The sequence below is a fragment of the Spea bombifrons genome, chromosome 8 (assembly GCF_027358695.1).
Source record: "Spea bombifrons isolate aSpeBom1 chromosome 8, aSpeBom1.2.pri, whole genome shotgun sequence".
NCBI classification, from domain to species: Eukaryota; Metazoa; Chordata; class Amphibia; order Anura; family Pelobatidae; genus Spea; species Spea bombifrons.
This window is the reverse complement of record NC_071094.1, coordinates 14,159,100-14,179,292: the sequence shown is the minus strand read 5'-3', so window position 1 is coordinate 14,179,292 and position 20,193 is coordinate 14,159,100. Positions and strand designations below refer to the sequence as shown.

The window sequence follows — 20,193 nt, the reverse complement described above, 5'->3', positions numbered from 1 at the left end:
ATAAAGCATGCAAAAAGGTGATTAGATGGGCTAGACTAGAAAATGAGAGGGTGATTGCCAAAGAGAACAAAACTAACCCCAAAAAATTATTCAAGTACATAAATTCTAAAAAAAACAGTTAAGGAGGACCAGGAAAAAGCAGAAACTTTAAATGACTATTTTTCCTCAGTATATATTAAGGAGGAACCTATGGCAATGGATATACATAGGACCACTGGGAAAAATTTTCAGTCAAACTGTGAGTGGATGGCTCAGGACAAGGTGCTGCAGCAACTAAAGAAAATTAATGTTAACAAAGCTCCGGGCCTGACGGTATTCACCCACGAGTACTTAAGGGAGCTGAATCAGGAAATAAGTGAACCTCTGTTTCTAATCTTTCGGGATTCTTTTCTTTTAGGAATTGTACCAGAGGATTGGAGGAAGGCAGATGAGGTTCCTATTTTCAATAAGGGTTCAAACTCTGTGCCCGGAAATTATAGACCTGTGAGCTTAACTTCCGTGGCTGGGAAAGTATTTGAAGGGCTGTTTAGGGATAGTATTCAAGAATTCCTTTGGAAGAACAGTATTAGCAAAAATCAGCATGGTTTTATGAAACATAGGTCCTGTCAAACTAATTTAATTGCATTCTATGAAGAAGTAAGTAGAAGTGTCGATCAGGGTGTTGCAGTGGATGTACCGTATATTCCGGTGTATAAGACGACTGGGCGTATAAGACGACCCCCAACTTTTCCAGTTCAAATATAGAGTTTGGACTATACTCGCTGTATAAGACTACCCCTCTACCCAGCGTACAACAACCAGCCAATCACGGCAAGCGATGTACCTTACCGGTGATTGGCTGGTTGTTATACAGACATATACATACATACACTGCCCTTACACACACACACACACACATATATATTTATATATATATATACACATACTAACATACGCCTGTCAATACATACACATTTATACACTGCCCTCACCACACACCCCTGCCTTTACACACACACGTATATACACATATTATATATATATATATATATATATATATATATATATATATATACACAGACACACACACATGTATATATATATATACACACACATGTGTATATATATATATACACATACATACACACACACACACATGTATATATATATATATATACACACACATGTATATACCGTATATATACACACACTGACACACTGACCATATCACACCAACATACATACACTGCACTCACACCCCTTTCTCCCCATCTCTTACCTTTCTCATCTTCTATCTTCTTTCTTCCATCCAGTCATGGGAGCGCGAGGTCTGTCATGTCAGACCTCTGTATGCATGGATGGGGTAATCGGTGGTGTGTTGGGTTATGTTGGACCTTTAGGTTGCAGGTTAGTCTTGGAAAGTGTTGCATTGTATGTTGGGCTGTCACTCATTTATTGTATGTTACTATGTTTTTGTCTCTTATTAAATATCTGTTAAAGTAGACAAACCTTTGTGTTATATTTTTATATTTGGTTTAAACACCACATTTGGCGACCACGAATATCAGACTTCTACAGCCAATATTTATGAGGCCAGTAACTAAATTGCATTTTTAGTGCACATCGCAACTGCAGTGCAGCATTTTCACAGGACAGGGGTATAATTACTGATTTGAATATATATATTGTGCATAATCTTGTTGATGTTTTGTTTGTTTGAAATCTTGGCCTGATTTGTGTATGAGGCCTGGTGATAGTAAGACACTATCCCTCATTGTGGAGATATATTTAATGTCTTTATTGCAAATGGTGTCTTATTTCAGTTTTACATTGCATAATTTTAGTAGCATTTTTTTTGGTAATTTATTTCTCTATACACCAATTTTAATATCTTTGCCATTGATCGTGGGGTAGGCCTGGTGCATGTGTGAGGCCTAGTTGAATACAAAAACCCTTTGCCTCATGGTAAATTGAATTGTGTGGGGGGGGTTTGTTTGTTTTTCTCATCATTTTCTTTGTTTCTCATTTCAGGATAGGCCATCAAAGGGGAACTTTTTTGTATTCACCTTAGTTAACATATAAGCATTGTTACCATTGTCTGCACTATTTAAAGGGGGTTTCTTTTGAATTTGTTTTTGAGGATTAACAGTTTTTTACAATGGCATTCCCAGGTGCTAACTATTGTTCTGTAGAAGTGCACAATTATTTTCGAAATTATATTCAAAAGCATAATGCTCCATACATGCTCCCAGAACCAATAGATTCAAACTGTGGGAAATATGAAGGATTTATGGATGTTTTAACAAACATTATTAAAGCAAAGCTAAGTGTTAAGAAAAGAAAAAGTTTAATTGCACAATCTGTACTGTCTCCAGTTGGAGGTTTGGCAGACATGGTACAGAAATAAAAAAAAGAGAATGTGGAATTAGCAAAATGGAGGAAGCACAAAATAAAAAGGATTGCATTATGCTAGCTGCCTTAAACCCTTAATGACAAAGCCCGTACATTGCATTGTTTTCAATGGGTTTAGGGACTGCCCATTGTCCTTAAGGGGAAAGACCCCCACTATTGTGGATAACTTTCAAAAGGAATTAAAAGACATAGAGGAACAGAGGAACAGAGGGATACATATTTCGTTAAAATCACTGAACTCCAGAACATGGTAATGGAGTATAAAAATAAAATAAAACCTGAAAACCCAAGGGAAGATTTACATAATAGCCCAAAATATTCCACAAGCCCCAATAATTGTCTCAGAAAATTTCAATGTGCAACAAATGCCAATAGGTTTTTCTACTCAGACACATCCTTTGTCTATGGCTGAGAAGGATAATTTCCAAAAATGGTGGGGAAACATGCCAACCAATGGTTTTAAACAATTTTACACATTGGTTTCAGAGGGGAGCAGAGAGAGAGCTAGTAAAGGAGACCTTAAATTAGAGGAATGGACGGAGCTGTTAGAGTATGCTATGGGCCCCATAGCTAGTATTTTAGTGGGATTTAATGGCAGTGTGTCTAAACAGGCAGGAAGAATTGCAGCAAAACAATTCTATGTTCTCAGGGTAGAGAGAGAATTGGCTAACATTACAATGAGACAAACAGATGGTCCTAGAGAGGTAGCTCAGCGAATATTATTCTGGCCTACACTACGTCAGCCACAGCAGCCAATGGTGTTGGGTTCACCAGCACATATATCCAGAGTGTTGGATGCTCTACCCCATGAATGTCAGGAGTTTGTGAGGCTGTTTGACCAAATGCCCACAGACCTAGAACTGCTGCTAACTAGAGCAGACAAGTGGTGGATTGATCATCTACACACTGAACATGCGTTTGTTGTCTCAGCAGTGAGACAGGTTCAAGGAGAGCCTGGAGATATTACATAGTTACATAGTTACATAGGCTGAAAAAAGACATGCGTCCATCAAGTTCAGCCTTTCCTATATCTGTTAATTTGTTGCTGTTTGATCCAAAAGAAGGCAAAAAACCCCGGCTTCGCTCTTTCCAATTTTGCACTAACCAGGGAAAAAAATTCCTTCTTGACCCCAAAATGGCAGTCAGATTTCTCCTTGGATCAATAAGCTGTTTTCCCATAATTAAAGATTATATCCCCGATTATATCCCCGAACATTTGTCATTACCCCTAATTCACTACCATTTAGGGTGTAGGTTGCTTGTGCATTCGCTACCCCGAAGTGCATAACTTTACATTTATCTACATTGAATTTCATCTGCCATTTGAGTGCCCAGTCCCCCAGTCTATCTAGATCCCTCTGCAGCACAGTAATATCCTGCTCGCCCTGTATAACTTTACCTAGTTTTGTGTCATCTGCAAACACAGAAACATGACTTTCAATGCCTCCTGCCAGGTCATTTATAAATATGTTGAATAAAATTGGTCCCAGAACAGAACCCTGAGGGACACCACTTACCACTTTTGACCAGCTTGAAAATTTACCATTTATAACAACTCTCTGTTCTCTACCTCTAAGCCAATGTTCTACCCAAGAACAAGAATTTGCATCTAGGCCAATTTCTTTCAGTTTGAATACTAACCTATTTTGTGGAACCGTGTCAAACGCCTTGGCAAAATCCAAGTAGATTACATCCACTGCAACACCCTGATCGACACTTCTACTTACTTCCTCGTAGAATGCAATTAAATTAGTTTGACATGACCTATGTTTCATAAAACCATGCTGATTTATGCTAATAATACTATTCTTCCCAAGGAATTCTTGAATATTATCCCTAAACAGCCCTTCAAATACTTTCCCAGCAACGGAAGTTAGGCTCACAGGTCTATAATTTCCGGGCACAGAGTTGGAACCCTTTTTGAATATAGGAACCACATCTGCCTTCCTCCAATCCTCTGGTACAATTCATTGTGGAACCCCTGTTTCTCTTTCCAACTCCTGTTTCTTTTTAACTCCTACTTAAAATAGCCTACTTGAAAAAGAGACTATCTCAATGCAGAAGCAACTCAAGTGAGCATATGACATGCAAGGAGAATAATTGGATAAATTGGCAATGGGAGGAGCTTCAGGGAAACAGACATAGATTTAGTCAAAATTGGAACAGGAAAGAAGGAAATAATTGGAGAAACCAGAGATTTGGAGACTGTAATAATAATGGAAGAATCAGGGAGACTGGTAACTGGAGGAGAAATGAAAAAGAAGATAAGTTTAAAAATCTGAGATGGGAAGAGCCAGAGAAAGACATTAGATACTGGGGGAGTAATAATTGGAATACCAAAAGAAGGATAGGCAATAATTTGGGGAAACAGAGATGGGATGAGCCACAAAGGTACAACTGCTACTGGCAAGATACTAACTGGGACATTAAAAGAGGGAGAGAGGGTAACTGGAGAAATTAGAGATGGGAGTATCCTCAGAGAAACAGCACTAGGCAAAATGATCATTGGAGGAGGAAAGAAAGGGTGAATGACTACAGGGAACCAAGACAACAAGCTGAGAGAATGAGGGATGATGTAGAACTATTGGGAGAACAGGCTAGGGAGTTAAAAAGGGGGATCAAGAAAGAGACATCACTACAGCATATGATTGCCCCGCTATTACTGCAAGTATTTTCCTCTTTTTCTTTAAAGGCACAACTACCGGCAGAACTTCTTCAAGCGGCAATAACCCCAATCCCTAAGGAAGGCAAGGACCCAAGCTCAACACTTAACTATAGACCTATCTCTCTAATCAATTTAGATATCAAGATTTATTCTAAAATCTTAGCTCAGAGACTAAAACAAGTGATATCACATATCATTAATAAGGATCAGACAGGATTTGTGGAAGGCAGAAGTCCTACGGACAATACCCGTAAGATTTTAAACCTTATACATAAGGCTAATTCTCTTCAAATTAAGTCCGCTTTTTTGGCGCTTGATGCCAAAAAAGCTTTTGACCGGGTTAACTGGAGATACTTAGAAGCGGTGCTCATAAAATATGGTATCGTAGGAACATTCAAAAATTACATCATGAACCATCTACACTAATCCAACTGCTAAAGTGGTCGGTCATTTACTGGACTCAGATTGGTTCCCTATAAGGAACGGAACCCGCCAAGGATGCCCACTTGCCTCTTTACTTTATATCCTTAGTATAGAGCCTCTTGCGGAATTAGTGAGACAATCGTCCGATATATTTGGCATACAAATTAACTCAGAGTCTTTTAAAATCTCTCTTTATGCAGATGACGTTATACTGTCAATGACGAACTTAGATTCTTCTTTTCCTGCACTTTTTAAAATATTAGATAAATATGGTTTAATTTCTAACTACAAAATTAATCTTGGCAAAACGCAACTCATCACGACTTGTTTTACGCAAGACGAAATAACTGAGCTTGGGTCTCTGTGTTCACTCGATTGGAATTCCCAAACTATAGACTATCTTGGAATTTATATTACAAAAGAACTTCCTTTGCTTATTAATTGTAATTACAAAAAACTAATTGATAAAATAAAAGCACAGCTCTCAAGGTGGAAAAATCTAGAAATCTCTTGGCTTGGCCGAACTCACTTAATAAATGGATACTTAATTCCTAAAATTCTCTATTTTTTCAGAACAATCCCTTTGAGAGTTCACCCCTCTATCTTGAAATGTATTCAGCAAACCATCGACCATTTTATTTGGCAGCAGAAAAAACCAAGGATAACAAATAACATTTTAACTAAGAAACCAAATAAAGGGGGAATATCCTACCCGAGTATTAACAAACTTCATGATGCTACAATGTTGACCCATTATTTGGCTTGGGATAAAAAATCTAATAATTCCCCAAGATGGTTATATATAGAGGAATCAGACATGGGCCACGAGGAACTATATCTTCTCTTTTGGGCTGACACACTTCGATTGAAAGACATAAAAATCTTGAATCCCATAATATATGACACACTTAAAACATTGCTTAAACTCAAACGAAGTATGGGGATAAAAAGATCTCTTATGCCCTCTACTCCAATTGAGGCTATTCGTTACTTTATTAGAGATATAGACCTGACCAGATGGCAAGGATGCGGTATTTCCTGCATTGGTGACTTGTTAAACCAAGATACCATTGTGCCCTTTCCCCAGATATGCAAATCTTTTTCTCTACCACCATTTGAATTATTCTCTTTTTTGAGGATTAAAAATCTTATTAATCAGGTGGGAATCGATAGGAATCCGGAAGTAGAACATTGGCTAACAACTCACAAAAAAAAGAAACAAATCTCAAGTTCATCTAAACTTTTATTAACTATGCAAAAAGATGAGAAAGATCCACCAATCCTGAAGTGGGAAAGTGAGCTAGGTTTCGAGTTTTCCTTGGATCAATGGCGTCAGGCCTTGGTTCTCATAAGAAAGCACGTTCACTCAATAAATTTAATAGAAACTTATATTAAGATTATTTATAGATGGTACCTGGTTCCAACTAGACTCAATAAAATCAGTAGTAGACATTCAAACAGATGTTGGCGTTGTCTCTCCCATATGGGCACATTTGCCCATATCTGGTGGGAGTGCCCGCAACTACTAAACTTAAGATATAACCTTTTGCAACTACTTGGCTCACTTCTCCACTTTCAGGACCAACTAGACCCACAGATGTTTCTTTTCCATTTGGGACTTGAGAAATATCATTTAAACCATAGAATTTTAATTATCCATGTACTTATGGCCGCAAAAATATGCATAGCTAGAAACTGGAGACAGGCAGGCCTATTTGACTGGGGATCAGTTATTAACCAAACTAATCATCAGTACTTAATGGAAAGAGGATACTATATTAAAATCAACAAGCTTTCTAAATTCAATAATATCTGGCTACCCTGGAAACACTTTCGAGACACTGAATCAGAAAATATTTGAAATTCTCTACCTGAGGTTTAATTTTTTATTTCCCTTCCTTTTTTTTTTTTTTTTTTCTTTTTCACCTGGGCGGACGTTACACTATACTATGATCTACTTTATGAGTAATAGCGAGTTCCTAGATGTCTCTCATTGTCTCCCATGTATGACTGCCTGTTGGATGAATGCTATGTGTGGTGTTGTGATTGGCAACTAGTTGCCATAGTTACAGCTTATATTAGATAATACGCTGTAATTCATTTTCTGCTTTTTTTTTCTCTTATTCGGTTCGGGTAGCAGTCTACTGTTTTTTGTTTATAAAATTTCCCAATAATTAGATATCTTATGGTAGAACGGAACATAATAATGAAGGGACGCGTTGTTCGTTTTGAATAAGTGTTTAATTGCTTAGAATTCCATTCAAGAATTTTTTTTTTTTCCTTATTTTTTCTTTGACATTGTAATACCCTACCGATGTATTCTAAATCTGAGAACATAAAGTATAAAACAATAAAAAAAAAAAAAAAAAAAGAAAGAAAGAGAAGAAGAGAAGAAGAAGTCAGAATTACTAGCGGTTCCTGCATCTGACTTAGATGATGGACAATCTGATTGTTCCTCCACTTGTTCCTCCAGCACAGGGTCACAAAGTTCTATGAGTGAAATATTGTCTGGTTGTGAAGAATATTCTAAAGAACACTCTCTACAGGACAGAACAGACCCAGCAGACCAACTTTTCTTTGGGTCTCAAACTAGACACTGACCCTGACCCAAAAGAGGGATTGCCAAAAAGATAATATAACTTTTTGATTTAATATTTATTTTATTCTTTTAAATCCATAGAACCATGAATCGGCTTACAGTTATAATCCTGGACCACCACTTCATTACCATCACTTCATTTAATTTATGCCTATGCTTTGTATAATAAATGTACTGTAATTTGTGGGTCACGGGTATTTTAAAATACATTGCAGGAAAACTCATGTCGCTGAGGGAATTTATTCCGGAGGGACGGTGGGCTGAATTTTTACCTATAAGGTTTTTTTGCTCCCACTGGGTTTTCTTGCATTTGGGTAGGGGGAAGTATTTAAGATTGTAATGTAAATATGTTGATATATGCATGTTTTAATGTAAAGTGACAGTCCTAGGTCAATTGCAGAAAAACTTACGTCGCTGAGGGAATTTATTCCGGTAGGACGGTGGGCTGAATTTTTACCCAAAGGGTTTTTTGCTCCCACTAGCTTTCTGCATTAGAGGGGGGATACTTAGAAAATGTGCAACACAGGAGAAAATAAAGTGGGGGAATGTGGTGTATGTATGGATGTATTGTTGTCAATGTTTTTGCCAGTTGAACTCTTCCTATATCACATGTCTTTTGATATGTTAATGAGGGCACATCTACAGTGATTCAATATGCCTGTTGAATGCAAAATCTTAGTTCAGTCTCTCTCTGCCCACCATCCTGCATGGATGGGGTAATCGGTGGTGTGCTGGGTTATGTTGGACCTTTAGGTTGCAGGTTAGTCTTGGAAAGTGTTGCATTGTATGTTGGGCTGTCACTCATTTATTGTAAGTTACTGTGTTTTTGTCTCTTATTAAATAGCTGTTAAAGTAGACACACCTTTTTATATTTGGTTTAAACACCACAGCCTGTACCTCTGTCGTTACAGTTATCACAGGCACGTTAAAATGGATCCCGCAGATTTGGCAAGGATGTCCAACCGTCAAGACAGACAAGATCAAGTCCTAGCTGCTCATGCGTCCCAGCTTCAATCCTTGGAACGGAAACTGGATGATGTTGCAGGCCTGCTCAGATTGATGGCCACAAATCACTCACTGTATCACAAGGTGCCTTTACTGCCTCATTCAGGGCTGTATTTGATGCTCCCAGGAGGCGTGAAGTGGCAGAATCCAATTTAATAGAGATTCAACAGGGAAGAAGAACGGTGGCCCAGTATGCCATAGAATTTCGCACTCTAGCTTATGAAACCGACTGGAATATCAGCGCTTTGAAATCTGCCTTTCGTAGTGGTCTGAATGAGTCTTTAAAAGATGCTCTCACTTACTGAGATTTACCTCATGATCTTGAAAATTTGATTGCACTATGTCTACGGTTAGAAGCCAGAGGTCAGGAGAGAAGATTTGAACGGGACAGAGAACGAGACAGAAGTCCACGTCAATTTAGGCCTCCAGTTCGACCAACTTTTCACGCATCTCCAGAACCGCAGCCGCTGAACCTATGAAAATAGGCCCCGTTCTTCATCTAACAGCTGAAGAAAAACAGTGTAGCAGATCCTTGGGCTTATGCTTATACTGTGGGCAGAAGGGACATTTGATTTATACATGCCCCAGAAGGTCGGGAAACGCCAAAACTTAGTGGAGATAGGAGGTGCTTCAATAAGTGCTACTGTTGCTACACCTCCCCAGTCACAAAGACTGTTTGTTCCCATCATGCTGCAGTGGAAAGGCCACCAAGTGGCCACACAAGCTTTCATCGATTCAGCGGCGGCTGAAAATTTCATAGACAAAACTTGGGCTCTGGAAAATATTATCCTCTTATAGTCTAAAACTCAGAAAACGGCTATTTCTGCAATTTGTACCCTTTCAGTACTGGGATTATCTGGATGTTTTTTTCTAAACGAAAAGCAGAAACCTTACCTCCTCATCGTGTGTATGACTGCACGATAAAAATGTTACCCGGTACCAACCCACCTAAGGGGCACAGTTACCCCTTATCTCAACCTGAAAATAAAGCTTTGGCTCAATATATTGAAGAAAGTTTAAAGAAAGGATTCATCAGGCCTTCATCATCACCAGCAGGAGCAGACTTCTTCTTCATCGCCAAAAAAGACGGTTCTTTACGCCCATAACCGTCTATCGGGGGTTAAATAAGAGAACCATAAAGAATAAGTACCCTCCTCCTCTCATAACTGAACTGTATGATCAATTAAAGGACGCCACCATTTTTACTAAACTTGATCTACGTGGGGCGTATAATCTGATTCGCATTCAAGAGGGTGATGAATGGATGAACACTTTCAATACTCGGCATTATGAATACCTTGTGATGCCCTGGCAGTGTTCCAGAATTTCGTCAACGATATTTTTTCGAGACATGTTGCTATCCCATGTCATGGTGTATCTCGATGATATTTTGATTTATTCTAAGGATCTGGCTGAGCATCGGTGACATGTTAATCAAGTATTGCAACAATTAAGAGAACACTCGCTATTTGCCAAGGCCAAAAAGTGCGAGTTTGAATGTGACAAAGTGAAGTTTTTGGGTTATATTTTATCAGCCGGACAGTTGGAGATGGATCCAGACAAATTAGCTGCTATTAAAGACTGGGAGGAACCTTCTGACGTCAAGGGTGTACAACGATTCGTAGGATTCGCCAATTATTACCATTGTTTCATCTGGAATTTTTCTCAAATCATCGCTCCAAGGGGCCAACCCAAAATCCTGGACCCCGGAGGCTAAGGAAGCCTTTGACAAACTAAAGTTGGCCTTTACTACGGCTCTTATCTTACAATGACCCAATCCAGATTTAACCTTTATTCTGGAGGTCGACGCATCCGAGAGTGTAGCCGGGGCCATTCTGTCCCAGCGAAATCAAGATTCCAATCGTCTTTATCCTTGTTCGTACTTCTCTAAGACTTTTACTCCAGCTGAACGAAACTATGATATAGGAAACCGGGAACTATTGGCTATCAAGTTAGCCTTAGAAGAATGGGGACATCTACTCGAAGGTACCACTATTCCCATTACGATTCTTAGCGATCACAAGAATCTGGTGTATATCAAAAAAGCCAAAAGACTTAATCCTCGACAGGCTCGATGGGCATTGTTTTTTACTTGTTTTAATTTCTCCATCTCGTTTCGTCCGGGTTAAAAAACAGTAAAGTGGATGCGTTGTCCAGGAAGCATGAAGCACCCAATTTGGAAACCTCTGTTGAACCAATCATACCTCCTACCAAAATCATTGCCACCATCCACAGCTCCCTCATGTGGCACATCTCTAAATCACAGACACCTCGACCCAAGGGACATGTACCCCCTCCTGGCAGATTACATGTTCAACCACGGTTTCGCAAAGCCGTCCTATCCTGGGGTCATGCCTCATCCATAGCGGGTCATCGGGGAACTCGTAATGTGAAATTTCTTCTCCAGAGACATTTCTGGTGGCCTACCATGACTTGGTACATTGCGGATTATGTACAAGCATGTAATGTATGTGGTCATAATAAAATACCACACACCAGGCCAGCAGGCTTATTATGTCCATTACCCGTTCCAGAACGACCATGGCAACATATAGCCATGGATTTTGTCACAAATCTGCCTCCCTCCAGAGGTCACACGACCATTCTAGTTGTAGTCGATTTGTTCAGCAAGCAAACTCATTTTATTGCTCTCTCCAAGCTTCCGTCAGCCAGTACTTTAGCCGAGACCTTCATTAAGGAGATCATACATCTACACGGCGTACCTCAAATAATAATTTCCGACAGAGGATCTCAATTCATTTCCAGATTCTGAAGGGCCATGTGTAAACTCATGGGAATTGAATTGCAATCCAATGGACAAGCTGAAAGCACTAACCAAGTACTGAAACAGTATTTTAGGATGTACGTTTCAGAAGACCAGTCTGATTGGTCAATGCTGTTACATCTCTCTGAATGGTCTTACAATAGCTTGTTTCATGAATCCTTAAATATGTCTCCATTTAAAGCAGTTCATGGATAGGAACCTTTATTTTGGCCTCAGTAAACCGGTTCCACAGGGGTTCCAGCTGCTGAAGCTCAATTTCGGGTTTTGCAAGATCATTGGGCAGCTATTGCCGTACATTTAAGACACACTAAAAGACTGCAAAAGAAGACGGCAGATAAATATCGGTCCATAGGACCTCTGCTTAACCCTGGGGACTATGTGTGGCTTTCCACTAAATATCTGCATCTTCAACAAGCTGCCAGAACTTTAGGGCCCAAATATATTGGTCTATACAAAATGAAATCAAGAAGCCAGCTCCTGATCGCCAGGATAGCTCTAGTAGAAAGGGGGTACCGCTACCTCCTCCGTGGCGTGTTCTCTTCCACGAGCAGGGATGCCGAGACGCAGCCCGTGTGTTCGGCTCCCTGCTCGTTCCGTTGATGGGAGCCGCCACCGTGTCTATTCTCCTCCTAGTCGCGTCCAAGGGATCTTGATGGGGCGCGTGTCTCGACGTCATGAGAGCCATCTTAAAGCGACATTTATCTTTTTTTTTCTCCTCCCCCTAATTAGGTGGCTAGGAGGATTTTGTTTCATGGAGGGATATTTAAACCCTCATTTGGCACTACACCATTGCCTGTGATAGTGCCTTACTGCCTACACTAGCGTTTGACCTGCTTTATCTTTCTGGTCAAATGCTAGTAGTTTGCTGCCTGTCCTGACCTTTGCTTGTGACCCCGACTACTCTTTTGTCTGACCCTCGGAAATTATTATTATTTTTATTTTATGTTCCTAAATTATCTTGCACCTTCTACGTCTTTTCTGCAGCACGGATCCACAGCCTGTACCTCTGTCATGACAGTTTCTCAGACTATACACAGGTATTAAGTGGCGTGCCTCAGGGGTTGGTGCTCGATCCCCTTCTTTTTAATTTATTTATGTTACACCTTGGTGGGCGGGGCTCGCGTGGTGCCGCACACACGTCTCCGTTGCGCGATGACGTGCGCAGGGCACGCCTTCGAGGTGACGTCCCATGCAAGCCACCGTGGCGCGCCAGCGGCACTCGTTCTCCTCTGTACGTGCCAGCATGGCACACCCGCGACACCCGCGGGTGTGGCACACGCTGCCACTGGTTTTAAAGTTTAGTGTACATCGCAACGCATCAGTCGCGATGACGTCATAGTGCACTCATTGGTTATTTTCCCACCCCTGGCCCTATTTTAACCTGCCTTTTTCATTATTTGTTGCCCGTTCAAAGAGTCACGTTGCCTTTGTGCTCTGGGTTCCTGTGTATCGCGTTTCTTTATTCTTGACCTCTGTGTACCGACCTTTGGCTATTGTTCTTTCGACTTGGATCACGTTCTGCCTGCCCTGACCTCAGCTTAGCCTGACTACGGTTCCCTGCCTCTGGCCCTGAACTGCTTTGTTTGCATTGGACTGTCCCACTTGCACCTGCTACCTCGTGAGTCTGCTACCGTCTCTGCATCGTGGGTTCATCCCCCGGTGCTATCCAGGGCCCCATATAACAATTTATAAATGAACTCCGAAGCTGCATTGAGAGCCATGTCATAGTTTTTGCTGATGACACAAAATAAGGCAGGGTAATTCAGACTAATCTGGATGTTTCTTCTTTGCAGGAAGATTTAGACAGAGTTGTGGACTGGGCGTGCAAGTGGCAGATGTGGTTCAATATAGAGAAATGCAAAGTTATGCATTATGGTAAAAATACCATAGGTAGCACTAGAGAGTGAGTGATGATGTGTACATCTATTGTTTATCTACGACCATAGATAATGGCTATACATGAAAAGCCAAGTGGGCTATACCAGGAACAATGGGATATCAGGAACTCCAGGAAGAAGGGGGAGGGGCAGAAGAGACTGGAAGGAGAGGAAGGAAGCAGCATGGCAGAAGCTAAGGGAGCTGTGAAAGTTTGCCAGAGAAAAAGTATGAAATAGAAAGCTGCGCTTCCATCTTGGCCTAGTTAAGTGCCAAGAAGCTAGGACTAGTTTAGTGTCTAGTATTGTAACTAAAGATTAGAAAACTACTACTGAAAGAATCCTGAAAGAGTCTTCTATATGATCCTGGTATCTAGAGCCATTTTGGAAACTGAACACCAAAGGAGTCATTTAATATGCTGATACTCTCTGAAGTTAAGTATTGTGGTAAAGTGTATGGGAAAGTGGTGGATGGGATATATATCTCACCTGGTTTCCTCAGCCAGGCACGGTAGCAAACCCAGGAGCCCTCAGGTGAGGCTTCCTATGCTCATTACTGGGGAGGAAGCCTTAAAAGAGAGGGCTGTTGGGTTTGCAGGGTGGAGGAGGGACTGAGGCAGGGGGAAGCTACAGCCAGCGCTGCAGCCCACCAGGTATGAAGCTTTACCCATGCAAAACCTGTTACTTTGCTTTGTGCCAGACCTTAGACTTGTAGAGAGGTATCCGGATGTTTAGTTAGAGCCGGACAGGCTTAGAGTTTGTTTTATTTTCAAGGTGCTCTGTGCCTACAGCATCTAAATAAACACGCTTGACTTTTGAAACCTGTGTGAATACTGTCATTGCGGCCCCATGCATGAGCTGTCCCCAACAATACATATGTTATTATGATGTTATTAGAGTATAATTGTTGACTGTCTGTAACTTTGTTATGGTAACCTTTTCGATATATTGTTTTTACCGCTAGAGGTATTAATAAAGTATATCATTATATATCATAACATCTGTTGGTATTCGTCTTTACATAATTTAACTGTATTCCTGAATCAAATTTATTGTTGTATTGTTAGATGTGTTTTGTCTAAATTGTGTATTTAAATATTAGCATAATTTTGCATAAAACAGGCCACGACCACAAAACACTGCAATAAGCAGAAATAAGCAGAAATTTTGTTGCAAGACATGTCGTCCTTAAAACTACACCTGCAATGGACCGCTTCATCCCTTCAAGAGTTGGAGTTCCTCACAAATCAGCACAAGTCAGTACTCCTGCCTTCACAGTCGATTGAGTTTTTGTGATTCATGATCGACTCACTGGATCACGACATCTGCCCATGTCCAAAGTGAAGACGATAACAAAGGAGTTAAGGAAGATTTTAAACCGACCTCAGATTATGATTCGTCATCTCGCTCGTGTTATATGTTTGTGGTCAGTATCCATTCAAGCGATTTTCCCAGGGCCCCTTTATTATCAGGCTCTTCAACAGTTGAGGACACACTCTTTGCATCATGGGATGATGTACGATCATGTCATCCTAATAGACTACAAGGCGACAGTGGAGTTCTTGTGGTGGCTATGCCACATAAATGGATGGAATGGCCAGGCAATTTTGTCACGGTTCCAGATCTGGTCATTGGTTGGGGTGCTCAATGTGGAGCCTCTTCACCGGAGGGAGATGGTCTCCCCAAGAGTAAGCCCTGCACATAAACTGCCTAGAGGTACTAGCCAGGGCCTTTGGTATTCAAAGTTTTAATCGACTTTCATCAACATGTTCCATGCTGCTGCGCATGGACAATGTGTCCGCCGTAATATATATAAATCACCTTGGGGGCACAAGGTCTCAAAGACCTATCCTGTCTAGCGACAAAGTTCTGACAGTATTGCCTAGCCTCCAATATATCCATTTAGGCGGTTCACATACCAGGCAGTTTTAACGTAGATGCTGACTGGGTCTCTCGTTTTCTTTGGGATCCGAGCGATTGGGGGCTTCATCACTTCCTCTTCCAGAGCCTCCTGGAGATCCGGGGTCTGCTGGATTTGGATTTGTTTGCAACGCATATGAATACTCATCTTCCCCAGTTCTTCAGCTGGGGACCAGATCAGAATGTGCTGGTGATTGATGCTTTCCTCCAACCATGGTCACAGTCCAGACACTATGCATTCCCATAGTTTTGCTTCATTCCTCGCACATTGATCCACCTCTGTCGATTCAAGGTGGGACACACAATTTTGGTTCCCCACACTTCTCGAAATGTCCATCAATGTCCCCAGGCTGCTTCCGACATACCGGCTCTTGTCACCGACGTGGAGGGCTCTCCACATCTATCGTTAGCCGGGGACCAATTTCAGCTGATAGTATGGTAACTTTCCGGGGACCTTGGGAAATCTCGGGAGTTCCACAGTCAACTGTTGATCTCTTGGCTGGGGCATGGGCACCAGGTACCAGACGATCATATCATTATGCCTGGGTCGCCTGGGCTCATTGGTGTTTGGGACGTGGTATGGATCCCGTATTTGCTTCTGTGACAGATGTCTTGCGTTTCCTTACCTAACTCTTTGAGAATGGCAAGGCTTATCGGACGGTTAATGTCTATCAGTCCACCATTTCAGCAGGTCATGCAGGGTTTGATGGCTTCCAAATGGGTAAACAGCCTCTGGTTTGTAGGCTGATGAAGGGTATTAAGATGTCTAGGCCTCCACGCCCTAGGTATGGGACGTTAACATATTCCTTCGGTTCTTCGATAGTTGGCCACCCAATGATGATCTATCACTTCAGCAATTGTCGGCCAAATAAGTGTCTTTGTGCTGCCTTATCTCATGTAAGAGACTTTCGGGTGTAAGGGCACTAGATATTGCTTCCTGATCTTTCACTCCGAATGGTGTTCTATTTGATATTTCTAGACACACAGATTTCCATCAAATCAGTCTTTTATTCGAGTTTTGATTCATGTCCACAACAATGGTTGCATGTTTGCAAGCGCACGAATATAGAACGGCATATTTTCGAGATGGTTCTTGGCCCAACCTTTTCCTAGCAATTCAGAGTACTTACCAGTTGCAACTGCTTCTCGAGCCAGATGGGTCAATGTCTCTTGACAGAAGTAGGGGTGAATACTTCTGTATTAGGGCCTCATCAAAAGCTGCCATTACTGGTTGCAGGTTAGAAGATGTATTTAGGGCTGCTGATTGGTCTAAAGAGTCCATATTTCATTTTATTTTCGGGCAAAATATTCATTTGTCTGCTAAAGTTATGGTTCAACTTTGAACTTGCATAATATGTGTCTTTAAAAATTCTTAGATTTTTCTAATAACATGACGTAAAGACACGGAGGTAAGCAAACCCTTTAAATGTTTTAATGTGTGTTTTGCATTTACACACCCGAGTGTTAACTGAATATTTGGGTATATTACTTCTATTTGTGCTAATTCATGATGATACAATGCGAATCATGCTAAGTATTTGCACATGATATTACCATATATTAATTGCTTTCCCTTCTCTTATAAATCTGGACTTATATCTTTGAACTTTCCTTCAAAGGATAATTGGGAGATGTTTCCAGAGTTCTTCAGTTTTCTGTCCTTGATTCTTGTTGAACCTTTTTATTTACCTTCATATTTTTTATTAATTTGCACTTTTTTACTCCAAAGAAAGAGGAGGAATTGACTATTACAGTCAGTGTTATTGACAATGGAAGGAGAGTTTACTGAGAGTTTTATGATTGGTTAACATTTTCTTTCTTTTCTGCTGAGGGAATTAAAAAAAAGAGATATGCATAATACTGGCCTAGCATTACTTTACATCACGTTATTCTAAGAATTGCTCTATACGTTTCTAAACAGAATAAACATTCTGTATTTTCCGACTACAACAAAATTTAGTCAAGACCATTGATTCAATCCCATTTTTGATAGGATTTAAGTGTGATGGTGTCTCTATCATTACTGGTTTCACCTGCCTGAGGTTGCATCCTTTCCACATTTTTTTCCATTGAAGACAGTATTCTTCAATACAATAGCCATAATTCGTCAAACATACCAAACCTCAAATGTCCCTTATTTTTCTGTAGATTGTGTGCTTTGTAATCATAGTAAGGTTCAATTTTGTTTCAATTCAGGTTAACCCCTTGACAACAATTGACGGTCCGAGCATGTCACACAAAAACATTCTGTTAATGACAATTGACGTGCCAGGACCATCATGACTTTAAATGGGTGTAAAACGATTGTCTCCTCAACTTCAATAGTGTTGCTGAAATGCCTCGATTGCGAGGCATTCAGCAATACTGAACCCCTACCCCAGGACGTGCTGTGAGAGACTTTGCCACTTGCAAGATGCATCCTTTAAAAAAAATTAAAAAGTTTCCAAAGTTTCCAAGAGGGTCTCTACAGAGCTTCCTGAGAACTCTGGCTCCCCTTGCAGGTTGAATACAGTGTACTGCATTCAACCATGCAAGTCAATGGGTGCCCAGCTTTCTAATCAAAATGTGATTAGAAGAAAAAAAAAAAAAGTAAAAAAATAAAAAGTTTTTAAAAAAAAATAATGATAATTTCCCACTGATGTCACAAGCTTTTGCATTTTGAGTCCTACTCATCTGTTTTCCACCACAAACAACAATCTTTTTTTGCCTTATACACCGTTTTTTTTTTTTTTTAATTTGTGCTGGTTAAATGTTATACTTTTACATATACCGTATCTGCTCGATTATAAGACAAGGTTTTTGCTCTGAAAAATACCCCTCGTCTTATAATCAGACCTTAACTAGGTCTGACTATGAGACTAAGATCCAGATCCCCCGCAGCGATGCAGGGGACCTGGATCCTCCTGTCTCCAGGACTCTGCCCCATAATATGCCTTTTAACCCCCTAAATGGGTATTTTAAACCTTTTAACCCCCATATAGGGGTATAAGCCAATTCTGGAGGCAGAGTGGCATTTAGAGGGTTAAAAGGCATTTCATGGGGCATAGTGGCATTTAGAGGGTTAAAAGGCATATCATGGGGCACAGTGGCATATAGGGGGTATAAGGCATTTCTTGGACAGAGTGGCAAGCCAGGAGGGCAGATGTGCATAACTGGGGGGGCAGGTTGAAAAAAAAAGTAAATAAAAACAAAATATTTTTCTCAATCATAGCTTTTATTTAAAAAAAAAAATGTTCACATAGTTTACATGAATTAACATTTACTGGTAGAACTTTTTTCCTATAGGGTCATCTTATATTCAGGCTTTTTCTTTTTTTCATAAATTAATATTCAGATTCAGACGATGGGGGGTCGTCTTATAATCGAGCAAATACGGTACTTATTTGCACAAATAGCATTTTCGTAAGTGGTGTGCAGCATTATTTTCACTTTGTTTACTTTACAGGTACATGGAAAATGGGCATCAATACAAAGATGCTAAACAAAAAGAAGACACTATTTAAACAATGTTTATCGCAACACTGAATTCATACTTACATGTCTTTAGGAAAATATGGAGATTTTCCAAAGCCATAATCCCATTTAAGTTCCACAGCGGCAATGAAGTATGTCCTCAATTCTCCATGTTGACTACGAGGATCTGTATCCCAGTCTTCTTCATAAAGATTTATATCCTCTGGGCCTTTGTTTATGTATTCATCATAATATACACTTCTAGTGTGGATTTTTTCCACCTGATTTACAGATTCAATAACCATTTTATTGTGTACCAAATCTTTTCTTGCTTTCTCATCAGAAATTTCTGCTTTGTTTGTCATATTTTCTGCAAATGTTGTTGTAGAAATGTCTTTGTTGGATTTAACTTGGGTCCAGCGATCACTGGCTACAACTGAACCTTGAAATATGTTTTTTGAATATTCTTCGGATGTAGGAAAATCCATATTGTTTTTCATGGCCCTAGGAACTATTGGGCTCTTTAGCTTGCTTTGTGTATGAATTGAGGCATTTTTCTGAAAATCATCCATAAAGTCTTTATAATCATACTGATATATTTCATCATGTATAGGGCCACATCGTGAGACACTAAATGATGCTGTCATTCCCAGCTGGGCCAAAGGGGCTTCCAAAGGCGCTACAATCCAGTGTCCTGAGGAGAAGATTCACCATTACATATGTAAAATTAAATATTATGTAACTGCTAACCCCAATGACCATAATCTAAGAAACAAAATTGGTTCAATTTATTTCTTTATTAATAAAAATTAATACGCACAAACAAAATTAGAGAGTGCAAGATTGTTTGAATACTGACCTGTCTTCTCCAGGACCATAACTATTGTCTCTCCACTAAGTGGGAAAAGGGTCAGTGTATCCTGGTAGCTTGAATCAATGATAAATGTGTTCCCTCCAAATTGTATTGACAGAAATTCAGTATCCTTACCAAGATTTAAAACATGCCATAGACTCACTTCATTCAGGCACAGGTTGATATGTAATGAGCTCTGAAGGCCATTTACATCTAAAAAAAAAA

At 40.2% G+C, this 20,193-nt stretch overlaps 1 protein-coding gene across 1 annotated transcript in view; it reads right to left on the bottom strand.

Moving 5' to 3' along the window:
- F8 (coagulation factor VIII) overlaps positions 1–20,193 on the bottom strand; it is a 694,472-nt gene that overhangs the window by 370,140 nt on the left and 304,139 nt on the right. Inside the window, exons 13-14 of the mRNA XM_053474021.1 lie at positions 19,975–20,181; positions 19,200–19,809 (exon numbers count right to left, since the gene is read on the bottom strand). Of these exons, the coding sequence (XP_053329996.1) occupies positions 19,200–19,809; positions 19,975–20,181 (817 nt within the window). The remainder of the gene's footprint in view (positions 1–19,199; positions 19,810–19,974; positions 20,182–20,193) is intronic.